This window comes from Leptosomus discolor, chromosome 2 (genome assembly GCF_034619465.1).
Source record: "Leptosomus discolor isolate bLepDis1 chromosome 2, bLepDis1.hap2, whole genome shotgun sequence".
NCBI lineage: Eukaryota > Metazoa > Chordata > Aves > Leptosomiformes > Leptosomidae > Leptosomus > Leptosomus discolor.
The window spans coordinates 77,679,785-77,701,790 of NC_141392.1; the positions used below are offsets into that span (position 1 = coordinate 77,679,785).

General features: G+C 40.3%; 1 protein-coding gene across 3 annotated transcripts in view; it reads left to right on the forward strand.

Moving 5' to 3' along the window:
• Positions 1–22,006, forward strand: part of PDSS2 (decaprenyl diphosphate synthase subunit 2) — a 123,924-nt gene that overhangs the window by 95,086 nt on the left and 6,832 nt on the right. Inside the window, exons 5-8 of one of the 3 annotated variants that reach the window (XM_086461321.1) lie at positions 8,411–8,584; positions 10,027–10,158; positions 16,007–16,046; positions 19,955–20,016. In XM_086461321.1, the coding sequence (XP_086317447.1) occupies positions 8,411–8,584; positions 10,027–10,158; positions 16,007–16,046; positions 19,955–20,016 (408 nt within the window). The remainder of the gene's footprint in view (positions 1–8,410; positions 8,585–10,026; positions 10,159–16,006; positions 16,047–19,954; positions 20,017–22,006) is intronic. The other 2 variants (XM_086461322.1, XM_086461323.1) reach the window with 2 other exon arrangements.

Here is a 22,006-nt window from a genome sequence, read left to right on the forward strand (position 1 = left end):
CTTACTATGGAGCTCTAGACCTGTCTTAGTATGGGCTTTCCAAACACTTCCAGAGGTTTCTGGTCAAGGTTCTGTTAGAGGCATTTATTACAATGTTGTCAGCATCATTAATGTTTTCATGTTAAATCTCTCATTTCTGAGCCCAAAGGTGTTTACAAAATGCTTCACCCAAACTGATATCATGTCTTTTCTTCTTCTGAGTGTTCACCTTTTGATAGTATAAACATGAGTTTTGTCCTGAAGCATAATGTAGCACTGTACTCTTCTCCCACCAAAAGTCACCGCGCACACATTGCAGGAGTTGGCATGGGGAAAGGCAATGGCTGCCAGCATTTCACACCAAGTAATCTTGTACTTCTTTGAGGGCAATTAGGGATGTTTTGTGTTATTGTTTGGCCAGAACTGTAATGAGAATTGGTCATCTAGGTATATTTGTCTTTACTAGAATATTTCAGGAAATTTGTAGAGACACTTCGTGAATCAGGCTTGTTTGGTCAAGTTTTTGGAACAAAAGAGAGTTCTTTCTTTCATTTGCTATGACTGTATCTTAACACATGCAAAACATTGATAATTTAAAGTGGTCATGACCTCTAGAAGTTTTAGGATAGCAATTTTTCACTATATGGGAGTGATGAGCAGTGTGTATAGGTGAATATCTATCTTGAAATCCACTGAGGTAGATAGATTTACTTGTAGTGACATTGTCTCATGTGCCTAGTTTACCTCAAAGACCTGAATCCTAATGTTCAGTAGGTGAAATGGCTTGAAGATTGCAGAAATACATGAATTCATTTATATTTGTTGTGTATTTAGATTGCAGCTCTGGTTTACTATTGCCATGTTGTAGTATGTAGCAAAATCAATACCTAAGTGGAAGGCCTGATCGCATGGGTTACCGCAACAGTAGATACCTGCACTGATGGCTCTGCACCAGCTCAGCCACGGTGGGCAAGCAGAGAGTGCCATCAGCTACCAGCGGCTGGGGCCTGGGGCATGCTGCTGCACCCAGGGACTCGCTGGTCAGCATCTGTCTCTCCTGCTGTGCAGCAGCAAAGACATGTTACTGAAACTAACCTCTTTTAAGCTCATCCCTCTCGTTTTGATTGAAACCACTTAGGTAGGAAGCGATCATGCTGATGAGCTGAGCTCTTCCCTCAGAGAAGGCGAGATGCTGTAGCAGGGACGTGGCAATGGCAGGCTGGGAGGTGCCCAGGGCTGTGGGCTGGCCAGGCAGCAAGGCTGTGCACAGAGTGTCCTCTGGCACCTCTCAGGAGGAGACCTTGTGTGGAAGCGTGACAGCAATGTGAAGTTGGGAGCTTGGTGATCCTTCTGCACCTGCTGTGTTTAACCCAGCCTTTGGGGCTGCTCCCAAGTACTGTGCTTGGGGTGTGTTTTAGAATAGATGACACCTTTGAGATTTTTGCAAAGAATTTTAAAATTTTATTTTCTGTATTCAGGCAGGTTTCTAAATACAAGTCGATCCCAGATATATCATATTTAAACCAACAACTACTCTTTTGCATGTAGAAGTAAAGCTCTACAAGTTCATCTCAGCAATGAAACTGCGTTTTATTTTAACCATGGCCCCTGTATAAATGAGAAGTGTTGTGGACTCTTTTAGGTTCCTGCCACTGCAGAAGGTCTTAATCTTCTTCTTAGTCTTTCTTTTTCTGGTTATTTTCTGTTGCATTACTGAAGCACTCCACATGTGTGAATTGCAAGGGAAGTGTGAGAGAAAATAAGCACAGCTGCATGATGTTTACCCTGCCCTGGCCCAATTACAAATAGCAGACTTGCTTTGTTTCAGTGGCTTTTTCTGTTTAAGGAGAGTTGAAAGTACAGTATACCCTTCCTGAGGGAAACCCAGTAACTCAAAACACAATTAGTATGATGGCATAATAGATACTGAAATTTACATGACAGCATCTGAGGTTTAGTCGTTATAATGGGTCGTGCATGGCTTCTGATGAGACCTAGAACAAACAAGTGTGGCATCTGCTTTATTTTATTTTATTTTTTATCTTGTCCTCTGAGAAATTTGGTTTCATGTTGTGCATGAGACATATCCCTGCTGCTTTCTCACACTGTTCTGCTGAGGCAGTGTCCCATTTGTGTCCTGAACATCTCTTTAGCAAAGATTGCTGGATGGACTGGGTCAATTGTCTGCCTTATTTGTATCCTTTGTGCATCTTCCCTCCATCCCTAATGGCAATTTAACTGAAACAAAAAATGTGAAATACATTTTCTAGAGGTAAGACAAATGCTTTAATCTACTCTGCAACTAAACCTCAAATGTCAAACTTTATTTCTTTTTAACAGTAGGGCATAGGGATGTTAGTAATGGCATTTTCATTGCTGGGAATGTCTTAAATTTGGAAAAGCAGAAGGATATTTTCTCATATTTTCTTTTTTTTTTTTTTTTTTTTTTTCCTTTTTGAGGCAGGGAAACTGTTACATGTCTTTAATGCAGCTGTTAGGAAGCTTCTCAGTACCATAAAATAGACTAATTTAGCAGCAAGTTGCTTTGAGCTTTGCTAGATGTCTACTGAGATGGTAGACAAAAATACAAAAATAACTCTGCAAAATTAGCCTTTCTTCTCTGAGACCCTAAGTTCATGTTTACCAAAAAAAAAAAGTTTCAGTTTGCTTCATTTGGATGACCCAGTAGGAAAATTGAAAGAATCATTTGACCTAACAAGACTGACCTTATCTACTCCTGAAGACATATAATGGATATAATTATTTGACAGCTCTCATTACCACTTTTTTTCCTTTGTAAAACTACATGCAATCCTACAGCCATCCCATTTTAGTTCATTCTGTTTGGTCCTTCTTCATCTTGTCTGCATAGTGAGTCATTAGATCTGTGTGAAATGGGGAAAATAAAGATAATACTTAACTTTTCATCTTTACTTGAAGTGACAATCCAAACTACAAAGGGTAGGCTTTGGTTGCAAAGACAGCCTGAAGGTTAGGGCTGCTACTCATGTTCAAAGTACCAAATAGCTGCTGTGGTTTAGACATTGCATTAGCAATATTAAGCGAATATTTTGGACTGTAAGCTGGAGCAGAAAGGGGTGATATGATAAACCTTTGCAGCTTTGTGTACTAAATCCCCTCTCAACCCAAAATTCTGTGACTGAAGGACATTCTTCGCTGTTCCCATCTGACTTTCCTAAATCTAGGTCTAATTTGGGAGTCAAAACTTGTACCTTCGTGAATGCAGAGATGAAAGTTGTCTAGTCTGGCCTTCGGTTGTGATTGTGGTATCTATTTTTAACAGAAAAAAAGCTTTACACTCAGTCTCTGCTTCCTACTTTTAGGAGACCGAAGGCTTCTAAAATGTTTGTTAATTCACAGAATACCGTCGCACTTTTAGAAACTTTTTGTCTTAATATCCCAGATCATTTAACAAATATTAAAGAAGAATGCTTTAATATCCCTGTCAGGTCACTGAACAGGGACGAGAGGTACAGGGAAGCTCAAGGTCAAACAACAGAATCAAGAGCAGGACCTGAGTGTGTTGGTTCTTGTGCTTTACCTGCCGGACATTCTTGCAGCATGCAAGTATTAGGGACTTTCATGGGAAACTGCTTTGTTGTTGGGTTTTTTTTTTCCTCACCTCCAGAATATCTAGCTGACGCTAAATGTGCATTACCATAACTCATTTTTAGTGTCAGAATGGGTTTGTTATGTAAGACAAGACCATTTCCAACATGTTTCACTGACGGCTAGAGGAGCTGTTAGGTATTTTTGAAATTTTCAATGCAATTGTGTGAAAATTGAGCATAACTAATATGTAAAACAAGTTTAAAAAAGAAATACATCAGTCACAAGTACTCACTGTACCAAATAGTGAATTAACAAGTATTTGGTTTAGACCAGTGTAGGTTTTTTTAATGAAAATAAGTTTATTTTCCAGCAAAGCACAGACTACATGCAGTGAATTGTGCCAGTTCTTTGATGTTTGGGCACCAGGCCTGCATTGAGGAGTAATGTTTTGGGATATGGCTGTGGACTGCTATGAGTCTATGTTATAAGTAAAGGATTTACTTGTAAATTTTACCATAGGAGATAAAGTAAATGTATTTTGAGTTATGTAAACCATCTTTTAGTAAGGCAGCAGTCAGAGTCAGAGCTTTCGCCTTTTTTTTCTTTTTTTAAACAAGTGTTTCTGTTGCAAGACAAAAGGGAAGGATAAAATATGGAATTTGAGTAAAGAACATCTGTGAAAAGAATGGATAAATATGTCAGGGGGGAAAAAAAAGCATGGCTAGAAAGAAGGCCAATACTATTTGTTTACTGCTTTTGTTCTTTTAAATACTAAGCTTTTCCAGAGAGATTTAAAAGTAACAGATGTGAAGAGATACTTAAATCTGTTACAGGTTTTCAAACTTTTTTTTAATCGTGTGTTGCTTTTTTTAGTGTCACGATAGAAGTATTAGGTAGTCGGTGGCATGCTTTATTGACCCATTTGCAGACACCCTTGTTCCTTCAAAAACAGTGAAGACATGTATTAATAGCCCAATAAAACATGCCCTGTCATGTTCAGCAAGCAGGAATACATCTGTTGAAAGCTTATGTGAACCATGTGCAAGATGTTTTGCAGGGTGTTGCTACTGGGAGAGATTCATAGTTGCATTGGATTTTATTTATGTAAAATAGGAATTCTTGAACTACCTGATTTAAATATTTAAAATGTTATTTAAAAATATTTTGGTGTGTTTTTGTGGATTATTTGCCCGTTGAGAACTGAAGTAAAGTTTGATATGAGTGGTTCAGACATTTCAATCATTTTGTGCAACAGCAGATGGCTAAGAAAGAGCTGCCATGGTATGGAAATAAAATAAAGGCTCCCTTAGAAACCATAACTGAAGTTTTACATTGAAGAACCTCTGACTTCTACTCCTTCCTGGTTTTGCGAATGGTTTACTGCACTTTTAAGACACGTTTTTTGTTCATATTTTCCTTAATATGTTTTCAGCTGAACTGCGTATAAACATCATCTTTGGTGTGACAAATCAAACTGAGTTACTCTAAACGCCACTTTTGTACTGAGGATCCTTGTTACCATCATTAAGAGCTGCCCTTCCTGATGGTTATGATTGCATGTTTTGTCTGGCAATTTCATTTTCTAAAAGTTTTTTTGTTTCCTGTTGCCTGAGATGATTGTTTCAAACCCCATTTAAATTATGGAAGTAGCTTAACAAAAAAATCTCAACTAGCCAGTTTCTTTCTAGCAAAACAGTAACCGACCTTGCCATTAGTAAAATGGGAGCACCCTCAGCTGTTCTTAATTTCCCATAGGAAATGATGATCGACAGAGCTGGATTTGGATATTTTTCCTGTACTCCCATGCCGACATTATCCAAACTGTATCTGGAGTTGGCTGCTTTCTTCCAGGGATGGTGAGAGGTTCAGCTGTCCTCATCCAGTTTCTGCTACCCAGACAGCATCAGGGTTGGTTGTGATCTGGACTCATTTCTTGGTGACAGAACTTGTGAATGAGGTCACTCCATAGGCATTAGTTAATCAAATGTCTGAGCACTGTCAACTACAGCTAGAATTAATTTGAGTTTGAAAAGGCTTCTTTATGAAAGGCTGCTAGGAGTCTTCTGGGCCAGCTAATGTCCACTTTTATATTTATCCTTTGAAATATCCACTGCTGACAAAATGAAACAAAGCTTACAAAAAACCTGAAAATGTCTCTTAAAATAGTGATTGCTGCCATGATGTCAGGTTTCACAGACTTTGCAATCTAAAACTAGTTTCATTTTTTCCTTGATGTTTTAAAATAGTGTTTAGATCTTGTCATACATACCCTTGTTGTAAGAATGCAGTGTGGTTGGTGGACAGTTTACACGTAACATGAGAGTTAAGCCTGGGAAAAAATGGCATTTGGATTGTTGGGAAACTTTGCTGAAGAAAGGTTGTGTTTGCTTCTGCCTTCTGAAGCAGCGGAAGCTTTAGGTGTATATGGTCATGAGACATTCTGTGATTAAAATCAGCTATATTTTGGCTTGCAAGCTCGTATGCTTTTATTTCTGTAATAAAGCAAGCACATCCATATGGGCGTAATGCATTTTTACAAATGACTTCTTTCTGTAATGCAGAGATTCATAATACCCATGTTTTTAAGCTTTCAATGCTGTGTCTTCAAATATGACTCAATTTTCTGTCTTTTTTTTTTTTTCTTGAAGTTAGATGTACATTTTAGGTGCTTGAAGGTCCTACGTGATATTCTGTAGTGGACAATAACTCGTTGTGCCATCACTTTCAATCATGTGATGAAATTCAGACTTGTTTAGAGAATAATATATTTTTGTAACAAATCATAGAATTAATTTCCTTGTATATGCCAAGTTACAATGACTGTTTAAGCTTCTTCAGTTCGATATTGCAGCTGATATTTGGTAATGTCCATCTTTCTGTTACTGCTCAAAGGTTCCAGCAAGCAAATGTTTTCAACTTATGGGTCTTCTGAAAGAGGTTTTAACTTCATAAATTGTTTCAGGATACCTTTCTAGAATATTTTTGTCTTGGTTGGATTTAAAACAAATAATTATAAAAATCACTGCCAATTTTCAGTATCATCCAGCAAATTTTTGTAAATACTGTTTTTTCACTGAGCAGATTGGTTGTTAAGGAAAAGATTATGTTGCGTCTTCCAAGAGCTCCTAATTTTAAATTTAAAATATATTGATCTATATCTGAGTGATAAAAAAAAAAAAAAAAGACTTGATATATAGGAAACTACTTGAATTAAATGCTCATTTTGACATTTTGCCAGTCATGGGAGTTTGCACATGCTCTGGGCTGAGTTAAGACATTAAAAGAAAACTACTACAGTAAAATGAAACATGAGGAAAGTTTAGGCTTGACTTTGTAAGTTATCATATGCATAATAGCAAACATGTGGTTTCTCTGTTCTTCACTTTCCTTGTATAAGTTAATAGTATGTCTGAAAGCAGAGGCATTTTGATACAGCTCTGTGTTACTTGGCATTGCAGAATTCTCCTAGTTTTTCCATTAGTCTCAAATTATCCTCTCCCTTGTAACGCAGCACTTCTGGTTGATATCCATAAGGGAGGAAAATTAGAGCTGAACGGATAGATTCTATTTCATTTGTTACCGATTTCATGACAGATAATACCTTGCTAGAAAACGGTAGGGTCACACAGAATTACTTCTTGTTCATTTCTAAGTAATTTAATTGACGTCACTTTGAGGGAAAAGGCTTGTTATATAAGAAGGTTTTTTTATATTACTCTTTTAAAGAATACCTTTTGGCTTAGTGCGTGCTACAGATTTGGCTGAACTGAGAAATTACGAACTTTTTAACATTTATATGCCTGACATTTTTTCTGTAGCTTCTCATTACTGATTTTAGTTTTTTCTAAGCAAAACAACTGATCTTTTCTGGTTTTGTTTTTTTTTTCCCTCTTTAAAGAGTACCTAAAGGTGTGACAGTAACATGTGTATGTGAGAGAGATTATAAGTCTAGCTTTGAAGACTCATTAGTAAAATAGTGGCATATTAACACCTTATGAGCCAAAGGAGCTGCAGTTGAATTTGGGTTTGCGGGGAAAGGATTGGATTTATGTTAATTAAAACACTGTGGAAAGTGATCCAAATTAATATTTTGGATACAAAGGATTTTGAGAAGCATTGAGCATCTCTGACCTTACAGTCAAGGTCATAAAGTTCACTAGAGGCATCACTGAGCTCTCTATCAGTCCCCTGGGAAAATTAATACCTGACTTCTCTAAATCACAGCTTTTTTTTTCCCTTTGAACTCTTTCAGTCATTCCTCATCCTTAATATGGAAGTAGAAAGAGGTACAAGCCCTCTGTCACAGCCTTTCATTTTTCCAATGCAGTTCTATAAGGATTTTTTTATACTTTTTGTAATTATTTTTTTCTTGACTACAAAGGAGAAATTATAGGGACTTCTCAAGCTTGTTTGGGATTGTTGGTTCTTGGTAACTGACAAGGGGCTGAAATGCAGATGTACCCTGGGTGTTTTGGGTTTTTTTGTCTTTTAATCTTCCCCCCCCGCCCCCCCCCCCCCCAATACCCCATGAGGAATATAGTCAGCTGCTAATGTTTGGTGTACTGATACAGTCATTAAGAAAAGGATCTGTGTTGAATCTGTTGACAGCTCCACATATTTTGCATTGTTCTTTTTGAGCGGCAAATAAAAATGTTGTTTGTTGAAGCTGCCGGTATATTTATTCTGGTATTTTTCTCTACTCCTACCCAAAAGAATGTCCCTCTTTATTTGGCACTGTGGCACCCAGAGTTGTGATACTCACCATGTTTCACGTCATCCTGTGCCACACCATTAACTTCTGTGAGCTAACACAGCTGCAGTTTTGGTGTTTTCATGTTAGCCTTTGTTTCACTTTCAGGAGAACTGTCTTACAGATGATATCAGCATATCTACGTGGAAGGAACAGGTTTTCCTGTCACATAGTGCCTTGCTGGCAAAAAGCTGCCAGGCTGCAATGGAGCTAGCAAAGCACAGCGCTGAGATTCAGGACATGGCATTTCAGTATGGAAAGCACATGTCTATGAGTCATAAGGTACGCCTTTTCCTTTCGTTCTGGGATCTTAAATACAGAGTGTCTTGTAAGATGTGTTGCTCTTGAGCTCTGTTATGTACTGCCACTACGCTGTAGACTTTTGCCAGCAGGTCAGTGATGTTGAGAGATTTGACTGCTGCCTGGTGTGAAGATGTTTGCGGAAACTGCTGGTATGAACAGTGCTTATCAACTGGCAAAATCACACTCCTGGCATCATAGCTTATTTCATCCAACGTCCTGTTAATGTCCCTCTAGCGCATCTTTCTTCTTTAGCAGCTTAAAACTTTACCTTCTCTACTCCTACATTCTTCCTAAAGCCCCTGTCCCAGTAGCAGGAGTTGCAGGAGGAAGCATGTGTTGGGTCTCAGCTGCCACCAAGTAGAGATTTGTACCGAGAGGCTCAACTGCCTGCAGCAGCACACAAGCTCAGGCATGACCTGCAGTAGCTGAAGGACCTGCATATGTTCCCTTCTGAATAATCTGCTGTGGGGGTAACTTCCAGAGCGGGTAGCTGGAGGGTAAGGAGGGAGGTCACCAGATATGGACAGGAGCAACCTATACCTCTGCAGCAGCAAGATTTCCCAGAGAAGTCCTCTGACCTCCATTAGAAGTCTAGGGTTGGTCCAAAGGAAAACACACATAGTGTGGAACGCTGATCCTTGGCACTCGTTTTGCCCTAAAGATCTGCTCTTGCACTACTTGCAAGTATAGGTGTAGCTTGAGACAGGCAGACAGACCTCTCGCCCACTTCAGCTGAGTTGGTTTAGACAGCTTCCAGTTCCTCCAGGAGAAGGAAGTGGTTTTATAAAGCTTTACTGACGTGGGAATGCCACTATACACTATTACTAGGTACAACTCTACCAGTAAATTGCTTCTAGTGCAGACTATGGCCTTAATATTTTGTGTATGCTTTGATATTAATACATTCACTACGTTGACATATAGTTGTGTGTAAAGGATTGCATAATTTTCATAGAAAGCTCCTAACCATGTAGTGTTTCCTTTGTCAGAAGGAGGGTCATATTGCATCAGCTTCTTTGGGTACTGAAAAGTAGAATGTATTACCCTTCATTGATTAAAAACTGATATTCTTCCCACCACAGACTGGATCATTCTTTCCGTTATATTTTTTTCTGCTTCCTGCCACTCAATAGTCACCTGCCTGGCTGTGTCCCATCCCTTCTCCAGCTCTGCAAGCTGTCCTTTACCCGTTTCTTTGCAGATTCTCTACATGCTTCTCTTTACCACAACTTTCCGCCACTGCAATGCTTTCAACATCTTCCTATCCCTCCCCCAAACTTGAAAAGTGCAACCAAAGTACAAGTGTCAAAGCAGAAAGTGGTGAGTAGGTACAGAATCAGGATATGGACCTTGATTTGGTGAGTGGGTGGATATGTATAGACTGTTCCTGGGAACTGAAGATAGATGTTTTTCTCTTTCAGCTACATTCAGACCTTCAGCCATTTGTTAAAGAAAGTTCTAGTGACACCATGGCCTTCAGTTTGAATTCTGCTCCGGCAGTCCTCCATCAGGAATTCCTTGGAAGGGAGGCATGGATTAAACAGATCAGAGAGGTAAATTAAAACATTGTTTAGAATTTCCAAGTTTTGCCATTTGTATCTCTCTTCCTATCTATACTTTCAATCTGCAAAGAAACTTAGAAACTAACAATGAACAAGACAACATAGAGGTTACCTCTGCTTTCCAATTCTTAACACCTCTCTCTTCCAGACTTTCAAGAGAGGGAAATCTAGGGACCTGACAGTCGAGCTCTGTCAGACTTCTGTGTGTCAGTGTAACAAGCAGATTCATTTGCGTGGAGCATATGTCTGTTCGTCTGCACTACTTGTGCAGTCCCACATCTTAACTTAAAGCTACTTTCACTGGCATCTTAAAGCAGAGAACCTTGCGTTATAGTGGTTGAAAGGTAGGCACACGTTTACTTCTGCCAACTTGGTCTGGGAGCAGTAATTTGGAGGCGGGGAGAAGATCAGGGGGACTTGGCTTCCTGACCACTACAAGATATTTGTGAGATCGAGCTGGCTGATGTCCTTATTCTTCGTTCTCTTAATTCGGCTATTCTTTTCCTATAAACCTTAAGATGAGGAAGGTGATAAGAATAAGATAGCTGTGTGGTGTAGACTTTTTTTTACATACCATGTAGCGCAGCAGGATTTGAGTCCATTAATAGCTTCCTGGATGTTGCTGAAACATAAAGAGATAACTGGAAGACAGCATGGAGGGAAAGGGGAGAAAACACCAAAAAGGCCAAAATTAAGCGTTCTGTTGAGTTCCTGCATCAGTTGGACATGTTTTGTCTGTCTAAACAGCAGTGAGGCCTACCGTTTGGAAATTCCTGCAGTCGTTACAGAGATTTTTCAGTAGAAAGGCTGCTGCCTTCAATAAGAAGCTAGCTCTGTGCAAGCATAATCATTCAAGGTATACCTGCCAATGGCTTCTTTCCTTGCTAGTTTGAAAGCAGGACTCTAGACTAGAGGGTGTGCCTAGTTCTGTGTTCATCATGGCCAGGTTGCGGCACATACTGCAAGCAAGAGGCATAGTCTCTTCAGCAGTGAAATTTGGGGAAACGTATGCAGAATCTACAACCTTACAGTGGTGTGGAGTTGGGAGATCTTAAAGTGAAGCAAACTTTTTGTCATTTTGAAATTAGGGGCTGGTAGTTTATAATGTGTGATGGGGAATTTTGGAATTGTACAATCTCAACACAAGGCTCATGTGCGAATTGAATGTAAATGGATTGGGATTATTGCAGTTGGAGAATAATGGTATTACCACAGCACAGTGTATAAAAGCTTTGAAACTGTTTCCCATCTGCAGAATCTAGAGGAGGTTGCAGGACTCCAGGAGTGCCGTCTGTCTGCTTACTAATTCTTATACCAAAAATGGGCATTATAGAAACAATGAAGCGGTTCTCTCTGAAGGGAGGGGGGGGAAAAGTGACATGCACTATGCAAAAGTATCTACCAACTACTACTTTAGCTCAATACAAAGTGGGACACCTCATTCAGGAGCCTTTCTTGGCTTGGTGTTGATTTAGAAAGGACAATTACCTTTCATTAACTACAAGCTCTTTGAGATATCATCCATAGTCACATTCGCAATGTGACATTCAGTGTAGGCCAAGCACTCAAACCAGAGACTCTCATGTTGTAAAAGTATGCTTATAAGCCACCACCCTCTTGTGCAATGTCATTGGTGTGGTTTAAATATGGAAAGCACGACCAGTGCACTCAGTTGCTGTCAGGTAGAATTTTTCTTAGTAGCTGAGTTTATGACTAGACATATGGAAATTGCATTATGGACCTTTAATTACAGCCAAATAGTCTGGCTTTCTCCTTTGATTGTTTGACCACATAAGCATTCATACCATGGATTAACGGCAGCACCTCCCCTTGGCAGCTTCCTCCTTCTGCAGGAAGGTCTTGGAGTTCAAGAAAGCAGAGGCAGAGAGCCCCATTGCGTCTAGTAGCCTCCACAGTGGTATACAGCTCAGAAAACGTGTGGCTGGGACTCGGTGCCTGTCATGCATGTCTTAGATGAAAACGGTCGTTCAAGAGAGATCATGAAGGATGGCTGAACTGCTGTGGAGTGCCCAGAACTTGTGTGATTGTCTCGCCACAGTTCTCTTGTCAGAGGTCCGGATACAGTTGCTGTTCCCAAGGTAGCCTTTAAGTGGAGACAGCCATATGCATGTTTCTGCTGCTGACCTCTTAAAAGCCCCATTTCCTCCTCATTTGGAAAGAGGAAAACTCATCAGATATCCAGGCGCAGAAGGTTACATCAAAGCTAAATATACGTGTTTTGAGAAGATTAGTATCGTGGTTTAAGGCCACCCAGCCGGCAGCAAAGCACCGCCCAACACTTGCTCACCCCTACCCACTTCTCTGAGGGATGGGGAGGAGAAAACCAAAACCAAAAGGCTCGAGGGTTGAGACAAAGGACAGGGAGGGCTCACTCACCAATCATGGTTATGGGCAAAAGACAGACTCAACTTGGGGATAACAGCATCAATTTAATTTAAACAACCACCACCACCACCACTGGATAATGAGAAATGCAACCAGGTCTTAAAAACACCTTCCCCCACCCCTCCCTTCTTTTTGGACTCAGCTCTGCTACCTCCTCCCCCGCAGGGGGGCAGGGAATGGGGGTTACAGTCCGTCTGTCACAAGTTGTTTCTGCTGCTCCTTCATCCTCAGGGAGAGGGGTCCTCGCAGCCCTCCCCTGCTCCAGCACGGGGTCCCTCTCACGGCAGACAGTCCTCCAAGAACTTCTCCAATGTGAGTCCTCTCCCACAGGGCTGCAGCTCCGTATGAATCACCCCAGTGCGGGTCCCTCCCATGGGCTGCCGCCCTCCCACCGACAGGCTGCTCGGATGCGGGCTGCCTTAGAGCCACGGCCTTCTTTCGGTCTGTCCCCTGCTCTAGCCTGCAGTCCTCCACAGCCTGCAGGCCAACCTGTGGGCCACTGCTGATCGCCGTGGGCTGCAGGGGGTCAGACCACCATCCCACCATGGGCCACAGAGGAACCTCTGCTCCGGCACACCTCCCCCTCTCCTTCCTCACTGACCTGGGTGCCCACAGGGCTGTTTCTCTCACATCCACTGATGAAGTGAAGTTTTCTACTTTTGTACGAATTTTGATTTTGCTGACATTTGAATTACGGGTTGTGAAACTATGTGAAACTTTGGGTCCTGAAACTCTGCATAGCCTGTTTGCTGATGAGAGGAATGTACTGAAACTACAGGAACCCAGAAACAGCAGGAGCGCCCTCAAAGCTATACTTAACAGATAGACATTTAAGAGCCATTAAGGAGATATCAAGGAGACCAAGCTAATTCTCTGTCTTCAACAGGTATCCAACATCTAAGCAGTGAGGTATGAAAGATCGAAGTTTGAGTGAAGAAACTAAGTGGAATCCCTCAAGAACAGGTCTAGAATCCATCTTAGCTCTTAGCATTTGTAATTTAAAGAAGGGAGTAAGTCAGAAAGTAGAACCATCTCATCTAGGCCAAGGTAATCCGTGTGCCTTTCACTGTATATTTCTGAGCCTTCTCAGAAGAAGCAGGGCTGGAAGAAAAGCATTTATCAAGTACTTTATCAAGCATTTCTCATGTATGAGAAATGTTTAGGACATGTAAAAGGGACCATCTCATATGAAAAAGAAAAGTCAGTCCTGGAAAGGATCCTGAAAACCCTCTCCAGAAGCATCTTCTTAAACCATCCACTTGTGGTCTACTTATCTGATGTATTTTGAGTAATTTCATGGGGGGGGTCAGGGATCCTTCTTCCTGGCAAGGTGAGCTGATTTCACACCACCTCATTTATTCATGAGGAATGTCATGGTATTACTGTCCCTCACTACTGGCACATGGTGATCTTTGGTGTTCAGGAGGAAGGCGAAGCTGAGTTAGCTATTCATGTCTCTAATATGCTGGTAAGCAGATGCTTTTCTTTGGGGGCCCAGGGCCCCGACATTCAGAAGCTGAGCTCCCCAGTCGAGCAGTGAGACCTAGAAAGTTATCTGTGTTTGACAAGAGTACATACCTTTTGCAAATCAGGCTTAATACCTTTGAGGAAGCTAAACCAGATGTAGAAGTCTGATGTAAAAGGAAAAAAAAGATCTGTGTGTCTGAGATGGGACTTAGTAAAAGTCAAAGAGCCAAACTACTATGAGGATAAAAAGAAAGACAAAAAGCAAAGGTTCAGTTGTAAAGAAAACGTAGGAAACAGATTAGATAAGGTTACTGCTTGGAGAAGCCCAACTGCCATTGACTTGAGTGCTTGAGAGGAGCAGAGCATTAGAAAATATTCTTCCTGTTTGTCATGCAGCAGGAGGCTGAGCACACCTCTTCTGGTCTTGCTAAGACAAAAAACCATCTTCCTCAAACATGTTGGCAAATTCTCTGCTGCAGTGTGAATCTACATATAGGCAATCACTTGTTAAAGAACATATTTCTGGTGTGTTCTGATATATAATATAAGTACTAGATATATTTTGAAGAAGCTGTAAGATCCAACCGGTACAAATAAAAGTTGGCAAATCAAAGAGGTGGGAATACACAAATAAGGAAGTAGTTATTGGCAGTAGTTTTGCTACTTCCAAATGCTATCAGGCTGTTTCTTAATATGCATTGCAGAAAAACTGACTCTTAAGAAGCTTAAAGAGAGTAGTAAAGGGGTTTTGTGGATCAATCCCCTTTCTCCTTCAGAGAAATCAGTTTTGTTATCTACTGTTTTCCTTCCTGTTCTGCTTGCTTAGTCTCTTGATGATACTTTTCTCTATTTTATTTTTCCTCCCTTACGAAAATTAATTTCTTTTCTAAATCTGTGCCATCTCGGCAGCATGTCTTCAAGGCCATGCTTGCCACATAGTGTTCCTCTTCAGTGCAGGCCTCAGCTCTTCTGCTTGTGCCAGTTGGCATGTTCCTCTTGGCTGCTTTCTGAAGTCCCCGCAGAGGACACAAAGAGGTAGCGCTCCTAATCTACATCTTTTCGGGAGACACATTCTAGAAGAAATGAGGTTTGTGGTCTTCCCTTGTGGAGGCCAGAGGGAAAGAAACGTGGGGGTTTTTCTCAGTGTGCCTGAAAAGAGAAGAGCTAGAGCTGGATGAGGTGATAATGATGCTATTGGATCTGACCTAGGGGAAGGGCTTCAGGTTGGTTAAGCAGGAATGCTCTGGCTTAAGCAAGGATGCTCTGGGTCTGGCAGAGCACTGCCACTGGGTGGGAGAGACATAGGCATCTTCTCTTCTACATAGTCCTGTGACAAAACTGAGGAATTTGGACTATGTACTTCTCTGCATCTGGGAAAGAAGAACTTTAGAATTTATTCATACTTCTTTCTGAATGTGTTAGGAGTTATAGGTTGTAAGTATCTGCTGCTTAGGTAAAGGGTGATGCTGCTACAATTCTAAACCAAAAGCACCTCCAGCCTAGGTCTAATAGCACTGATGTGGTCCTCACATCCCCTTTTGAGAGCTTTAGACTATTACCTGTGTGCAAATCACTATAGATACACTGAGAGTTCTCTTTTAAGAAAATAAATCCTGTTACTGCTGTTATGAAGTATAGTTTATTTCAGAATCTCATGGGAGAGATTAATTAATGCAAACAGCAAGATTTCGAAAGACCAAAACATTTTGGATTCAACAAATGTTTAACTACAAGTCATAACAAAAAACCTAAAAATTACATTGAGTATCTGCAGCTCTCATCTGAAACAGAACCATGTTGTATAAGCTGGTAACACATTTGGTTGTATTTTAGGTTTTTCCTTATCAGATTCCTAAAGTAAGTCAGTTATGTTTAAAGTAGTAGCTCTTTTAATTGTGTTCTTTATTCTTGTAACTCTAGTTTGTGGTATGTAATGTCTTACATAAAATCTCTCTTTCTCTTTAAGGCACAAGGAAAAGGAAATATAATGGACTATAAGAAGGTTGGTAAATTACATTTAAATCTCCTTATTTTTAATGTTTTTTGCAACACTTTCAAGGATATTCTCGACAGTTGAGAAACTTCCTTATTAAAGTCAGGTTATAATTTGTGTGTGTGTATGTGGAGGGAGAGAGAATGGTTTGTGCAATTTCTTGATTTTAAAAAGCCGGTAATAGTCAGCTGTACTCTTAAGTGTCAAATGTAGCTATTTAATATCACTTTTGCAATTATTTATCCCATTTACTTCCCCAAACTTGATTTTGAAACCAGGCTTCTGATGGCTTTTGCTTTCTTCTTTTTCTGCAGTCATTGATAGGTTAGCTCCTATCAGTGGTCTCTATGTATTGATAGAATATGCTGTTACTTTTTTTTTCTTAATCTCACCTTAATACCGTTCCATCTATTAAAAACCATGCATACACGTGTTTTATAGTAATTTATGTTTCTTCCAGTCCCCATTACAACTTTTGGCTAAGTCACCACTTTATTTGCTACTGGGGCTGCTCTATAGTAAAAGGGAGACCTGAACTATCTAGCTAATCTGCTGAAAGTAGCTGGGACGCCATAAAGCTCTTGGAGAGCTGCAGGAGATGGCCGAGAAGGTTCCCCTGGTTAAATACTGGAGCACACTGTGCTTGTGCTGGTGACAGAGATGGCGTTGTGTCCCCAACTCACTCAGTGAGCATGAGCCTGACTTGTTCTGAGTCTTAAGTAGATCATGAGGGTCCAGTTAGTTATCTCCAGCGTCATTGGGAAATAATATATAAATTATCAAGCCACACGCATGATTGAGAATTGCTTCTTGAGCTGGGGCCTGAAAAGTGTTACCACTATGACTGATAGCAGCTAGTATGGAAGGCCAACACACAGATACAGGCCAGATTTTTAGGTACAGGTCAGATTTTTATTATAATTATTCTGTATTAAGAAAATTTGCAATTTGGATTATAAAAAAAAGCTCTCTGTCCTTTCTTCCTCTTAGAACATAAAAAGGATCTCGACCTCAGCTTGCTATTTAAAATCGTCATGCTTTCAAGGTTTTTTTCTACAGTAGGAAACAATTGATCCAACTGTGACTTTCTAAATCACCACCGAGAGCACTAAATTCTTTCTTCAAATATGTCTGAGTATGTGAGACACTTCTGTGAATGTTTAAACTAGGCTACTTGCTCTCGTAAGTCCAGAATGGGTTTTCTCCTTGTAATTGTTACAATTGTGATCCACCCAATGTCACTTCCATAGTTTAAAAAAAGAAAAGGGGAGAAGGGGGGAGAAAAGCATCTAAAATTGCTTTACTGAATTAAATATTTGTCAGTGTATTCTGTATTTTGATATTTTGACTGAAATTATTTCGTATTTTGGATCCTTCCCGTGAAATTTAAAAACTTGTGATTAGGCAACTTGGACACTTGAATAAAAGGAGAGGAAGGGGAAAAAGCCCTTCAAGTTTTGTATTTTGAGCCAGAAAGCATGTGATTTACTACCTGTGGGTAACCACCTCTATTATGAGTTTGTAATGACAGTGAAAAACTTTCTTCATGGTTTTTGTGAGCTCAAAAAATAATCAACTTTAGTTTTGTAGAAGTCAGTTTCAAAACTGTCAAGTCCCTCTCTTCTATGTTTCTTTGTTTAAAATAAAAGTGGTCATTAATTACATCCATGCTAAATGAACCCGGTAACCTGTAGCTCACCCCAGCATAGTGGCCTGGCCAGTACATGCACACAGCCAATTAGAAGGCATGTTGTGCAGTATAAATTAGTATTTCTTTTTTGCCCTTTGCCATGTCGTCTTTATTTCTACATTGCTAGAGTCAGTGTTTTGCACATCACTCAGGCTTTTCTTTGCAGCATCAAGGTCCTGTCTCATCTTTCTATTCAGTTGCTAGAATTACTTTAACATTCCTAATTAAATGTGGGGGCTTGTTTCTCATTGAGTCTCCAGAATATCTCCTCTTTAATTTTGTAGAAGTGAAGGTCACTAAAACTAGCTGTAGAACTTCTGGAAATTTGTATTATTTTTGTTCTCTTAATTTTTAATATGAACTTCAGGGGGCCACTTAGTTGAGAAAAAAATGTTGTTCCTTTAGTTGAATACATAAATATGTGTAAAAAATTTGTTAGCTGTTTAGCCTGCTTAAGAATATTTTACCTTACTCACTGTGGCTTTCTATTAAAATAATGAATTAAGGTAAATTTGAGAAATTGAGATCCACCCATTTAATAAGCCTCCTTAAAAGGTGAAGGTCTTACTTTATTTCAGTTTGGAGACTACTCGAGGATTTTGAACTGTTCTTTTGATGCATGTTATATTAAAATGGTATCTCTGATTTTTTTTTCACTGACAAAAAAAATATCTAGATGGTACTAGTAAATTTAGCACGAGCTTTGACATAAATATAGAACTGAAATACTTTCTATTAATTAATTATTTGCTATTCTCGAGTGGACTGGAGAATAGCAAATGTGAAACTGGTCTACAAGAAAGGCTGAAAGGAGAATCCGGGAAACTACAGACCTGTCAGTCTGACCTCGGTGCCAGGCAAGGTCATGGAGCAGATAATCTTGAGTGCCATCATGAGACATTGACAGAACAACCAGGTGATCAGGCCCAGTCAGCATAGGTTTATGAAAGGCAGGTCCTGCTTGACTAACCCGATCTCCTTCTATGACAAGATGACCCACGTGATAGATGAGGGAAAGGCTGTGGATATTGTTTACCTTGACCTCCGTAAAGCCTTTGGCGCTGTTTCCCACTGAATTCCAGTGAAGCAACTGGCTGCTCATGGCTTGGATGAGCATATACTCTGCTGGGTAAAGCACTGTCTAGACGGCCGGAGACTGGTGATCAATGGAGTTAAATCCAGCTGGCGGCCAGTCACAAGTGGTGTTCCACAGGGGTCAGCACTAGGGCCACTTCTGTTGAACATGTTTATCAATGATCTCAATGAAGGGATAGAATGCACCCTCAGTAAGTTTGCAAACGACACCAGGTTGGGTGGGAGTGTTGATCTACTTCAGGGTAGGGAGGGTCTACAGAGGGACTTGGACAGGCTGGATCAATGGGCTGAGGTCAATCGTATGAGCTTCAACAGGGCCAAGTGCCGGGTCTGGCACTTGGATCACAACAACCCCACGCAGAGCTACAGGCTTGGGGAAGAGCAGCTGGAAAGCTGCCCGGCAGAAAAGGACCTGGGGGTGCGGATTGACAAGTGGCTGAACATGAGTCAGCAGTGTGCCCAGGTGGCCAAAAAAGCCAATGGCATCCTGACTTGTATTAGGAATAGTGTGGCCAGCAGGAATAGGGAGGTGATCGTCCCCTTGTACTCACCTCGAATACTGTGTTCAGTTTTGGGCACCTCAATACAAGAAAGACATTGAGGTGCTGGAGAGAGTGCAGAGAAGGGCAACAAAGCTGGTGAAAAGCCTAGAGAATAAGTCTGATGAAGGGTGGCTGAGAGAACTGGGGCTATTTAATCTTAAGAAAAGGAGGCTGAGGGGAGACCTTATTGCTTTCTACAACTGCCTGAGAGGACATTGTAGAGAGGTGGATGCTGTTCTCTTTTTCACAGGTAATTAATGACAGAACAAGAGGGAACGGACTCAAGCTGCACCAGGGGAGGTTTGACATTAGGAAAAATTTTTTCACTGAAGAGGTTGTCAGATGTTGGAATAGGCTGCCCAGGGAGGTGGTTGAGTCACCATCCCTTAATGTGTATAAGGTCATTTAGATGTGGTGCTTGGCGATATTGTTTAGGGGTGTACTTGGTAGAGTGGGGTTGATGGTTTGACTTGATGATCTCAAAGGTCTTTTCTAACCTGAATGATTCTATGATTTTGTGAATTAGGTCTGAGACTGTCATGTCAATAAAGTCATTATGTTGTGCAAAACTTTTTAGTATTTTCTTTCTCACAGTTTTTCTCGATCTTTGTATCAGAAGGACTTTGATAGCACAGAAGGCTTATTTTAAGATCTGTGTTTCTGAATATAATTTCTCACATTAGCATCTGAATGTTTCACTCTCCCCCACCCTCCATCGCATCCAGACAAATTATTGATCCATCATTGTCATGTTTGAAAGTCTCTCCCAGAGAGGAAAAAGTAGGTTTAGCTCTGTTTTAGTGGTGTTTCTCAGATAACAAAAGAGAAAGTGCCAATATATGGCAGGGACAAAATTTATGCATGCCATTGAAAGAGACAGCAACTTTCCTGTCACCCTCATTTGTATGTGGGATTTTGGCAAAAATTTCAGACTTTTTAAAATCAAAAAGCTTTTATCCATTTTACATCTACTTTGCATGCAAGATAAGCTGTGTAATTCTAAAACAACAAATTGAGATTCTCAATTTAATTGTTACTCTTTTACAATATTGATTAAAATCTCTCTACTGAAGTCAACACCTTAATGGTGCTTGGCATTATACAGACTTGTTACATGAACGTAACAAAGGCACAACTAGTAGCAGAAATGGCTAAGCTAGGAATAATTCCTGTTTTCTGGCCAGAAAAATTATAAGGTAAGGCTAAATAAAGAAACAAATCCTGTATTTTGCAAAGAATATGCTACTACAAGGATTTCTTGTTTTTCTAAATCCAATATTCAGAAAAGATAAACTAAGTCAAGTGAAAGAGGACGTAGCAAAAGGTGGGGGTTTTTTTGCTGTAGTCCTGTCCATTTGCTCTGCAGTCTGTTACAGAGACCTTTTATCCAAACTGGCATGGGAAATACTTGGGAAACACAGCATAGTATGCTGTGACATACTTTGTTGGCTTGCATATGAAACACTGTGCGTGACGTTAACACAGGGAGCAGATTTTGGACAGTGCTGGAAGTAACGCAAGTTGAGAAGTGGTAGATCCAGCCATTCATACACTGCATGGCACAAATGTCTTGACTTCCCATGTGGTGGCAAAGAGAGAAGAGAAATGGGAAAGGTCACATTCGGAAACAAGGAGGTTTCTCAGTGCTAGCCTGCTGTCATGCAACTAGTAAATACCACCACCACAGTGCCATCCAGTTGCATTAGCAAGAGTCGCATGGTCGCATGGCTCCCCTTCCCCAGCTCACCATTGACAACCGTGGTTAGTGCATTCATCCTGCTGCAGCGCTGTCTCAGAGCAAGTTTACAGTCCCATGGTGTCGGTGACAGTAGTGCCACAGTTCTGTTTGTTTAAATGCCAGAGGATCATCATGAGATGTGTCATGGGACTATAGGCCATAGATTATTCACTCTCTTGCTCCAGAAATGCAACAGGGAGTTAAAACCAGAGATTGTTGTTTGTAGGTGCTTATGATCTGGGGCAATTTTCAATGAAAATTTGTCTTGTTTGTTCTGGAGCAGCCACTGCCATTAGTTCCTTTTCTGTTTGTTTTTTTTTTTTTTTAATATACATAACAACAGTCAGTGGCTTAATTAATATGGGGGGTGGGGTGTTAGATGTGTTAATAATATTACAAAAGCAGCCAAAACCATTCAAAAGAAGCAATTTTTTCTTTTGTTGGAATTAACCATATTGGAATTATCAAGGTGTACATCCAGTACCAAAACTCAGTTGAATCTTTGTTTTTAATCAATGGGTACTTGCCATGGCTTCTTTGGGGTGAGAATCCAGCACAACTTTTGTTTCATTAAAGCAAACAACTATCACATCTTTTAACACAAATATAAAGTTAATTTCTCGTGTATGCTAACATGACAATTAACAATCACTGTTTGCATTAATATGGTTTAAGAAAGTCATGCTTTTCGGTAAAAAGTCATGACTTAGTTACCATTGTTTAGATTTAAAAGCTAGTGGGCCTTGTTAAGTTCATTGTGAAAGACATGGAAAGGCCTAAGGAGGAGGAGTTGATGTCTCTTCTAAAATATTAGAGGGTTTGTACAATCAATCAGTGTCTTGGGATGACTTCTGTTTTTTTGGCAAAGTGTACTACAAGAACTGGGTAACTGCTGGAGTAGCAGTGTT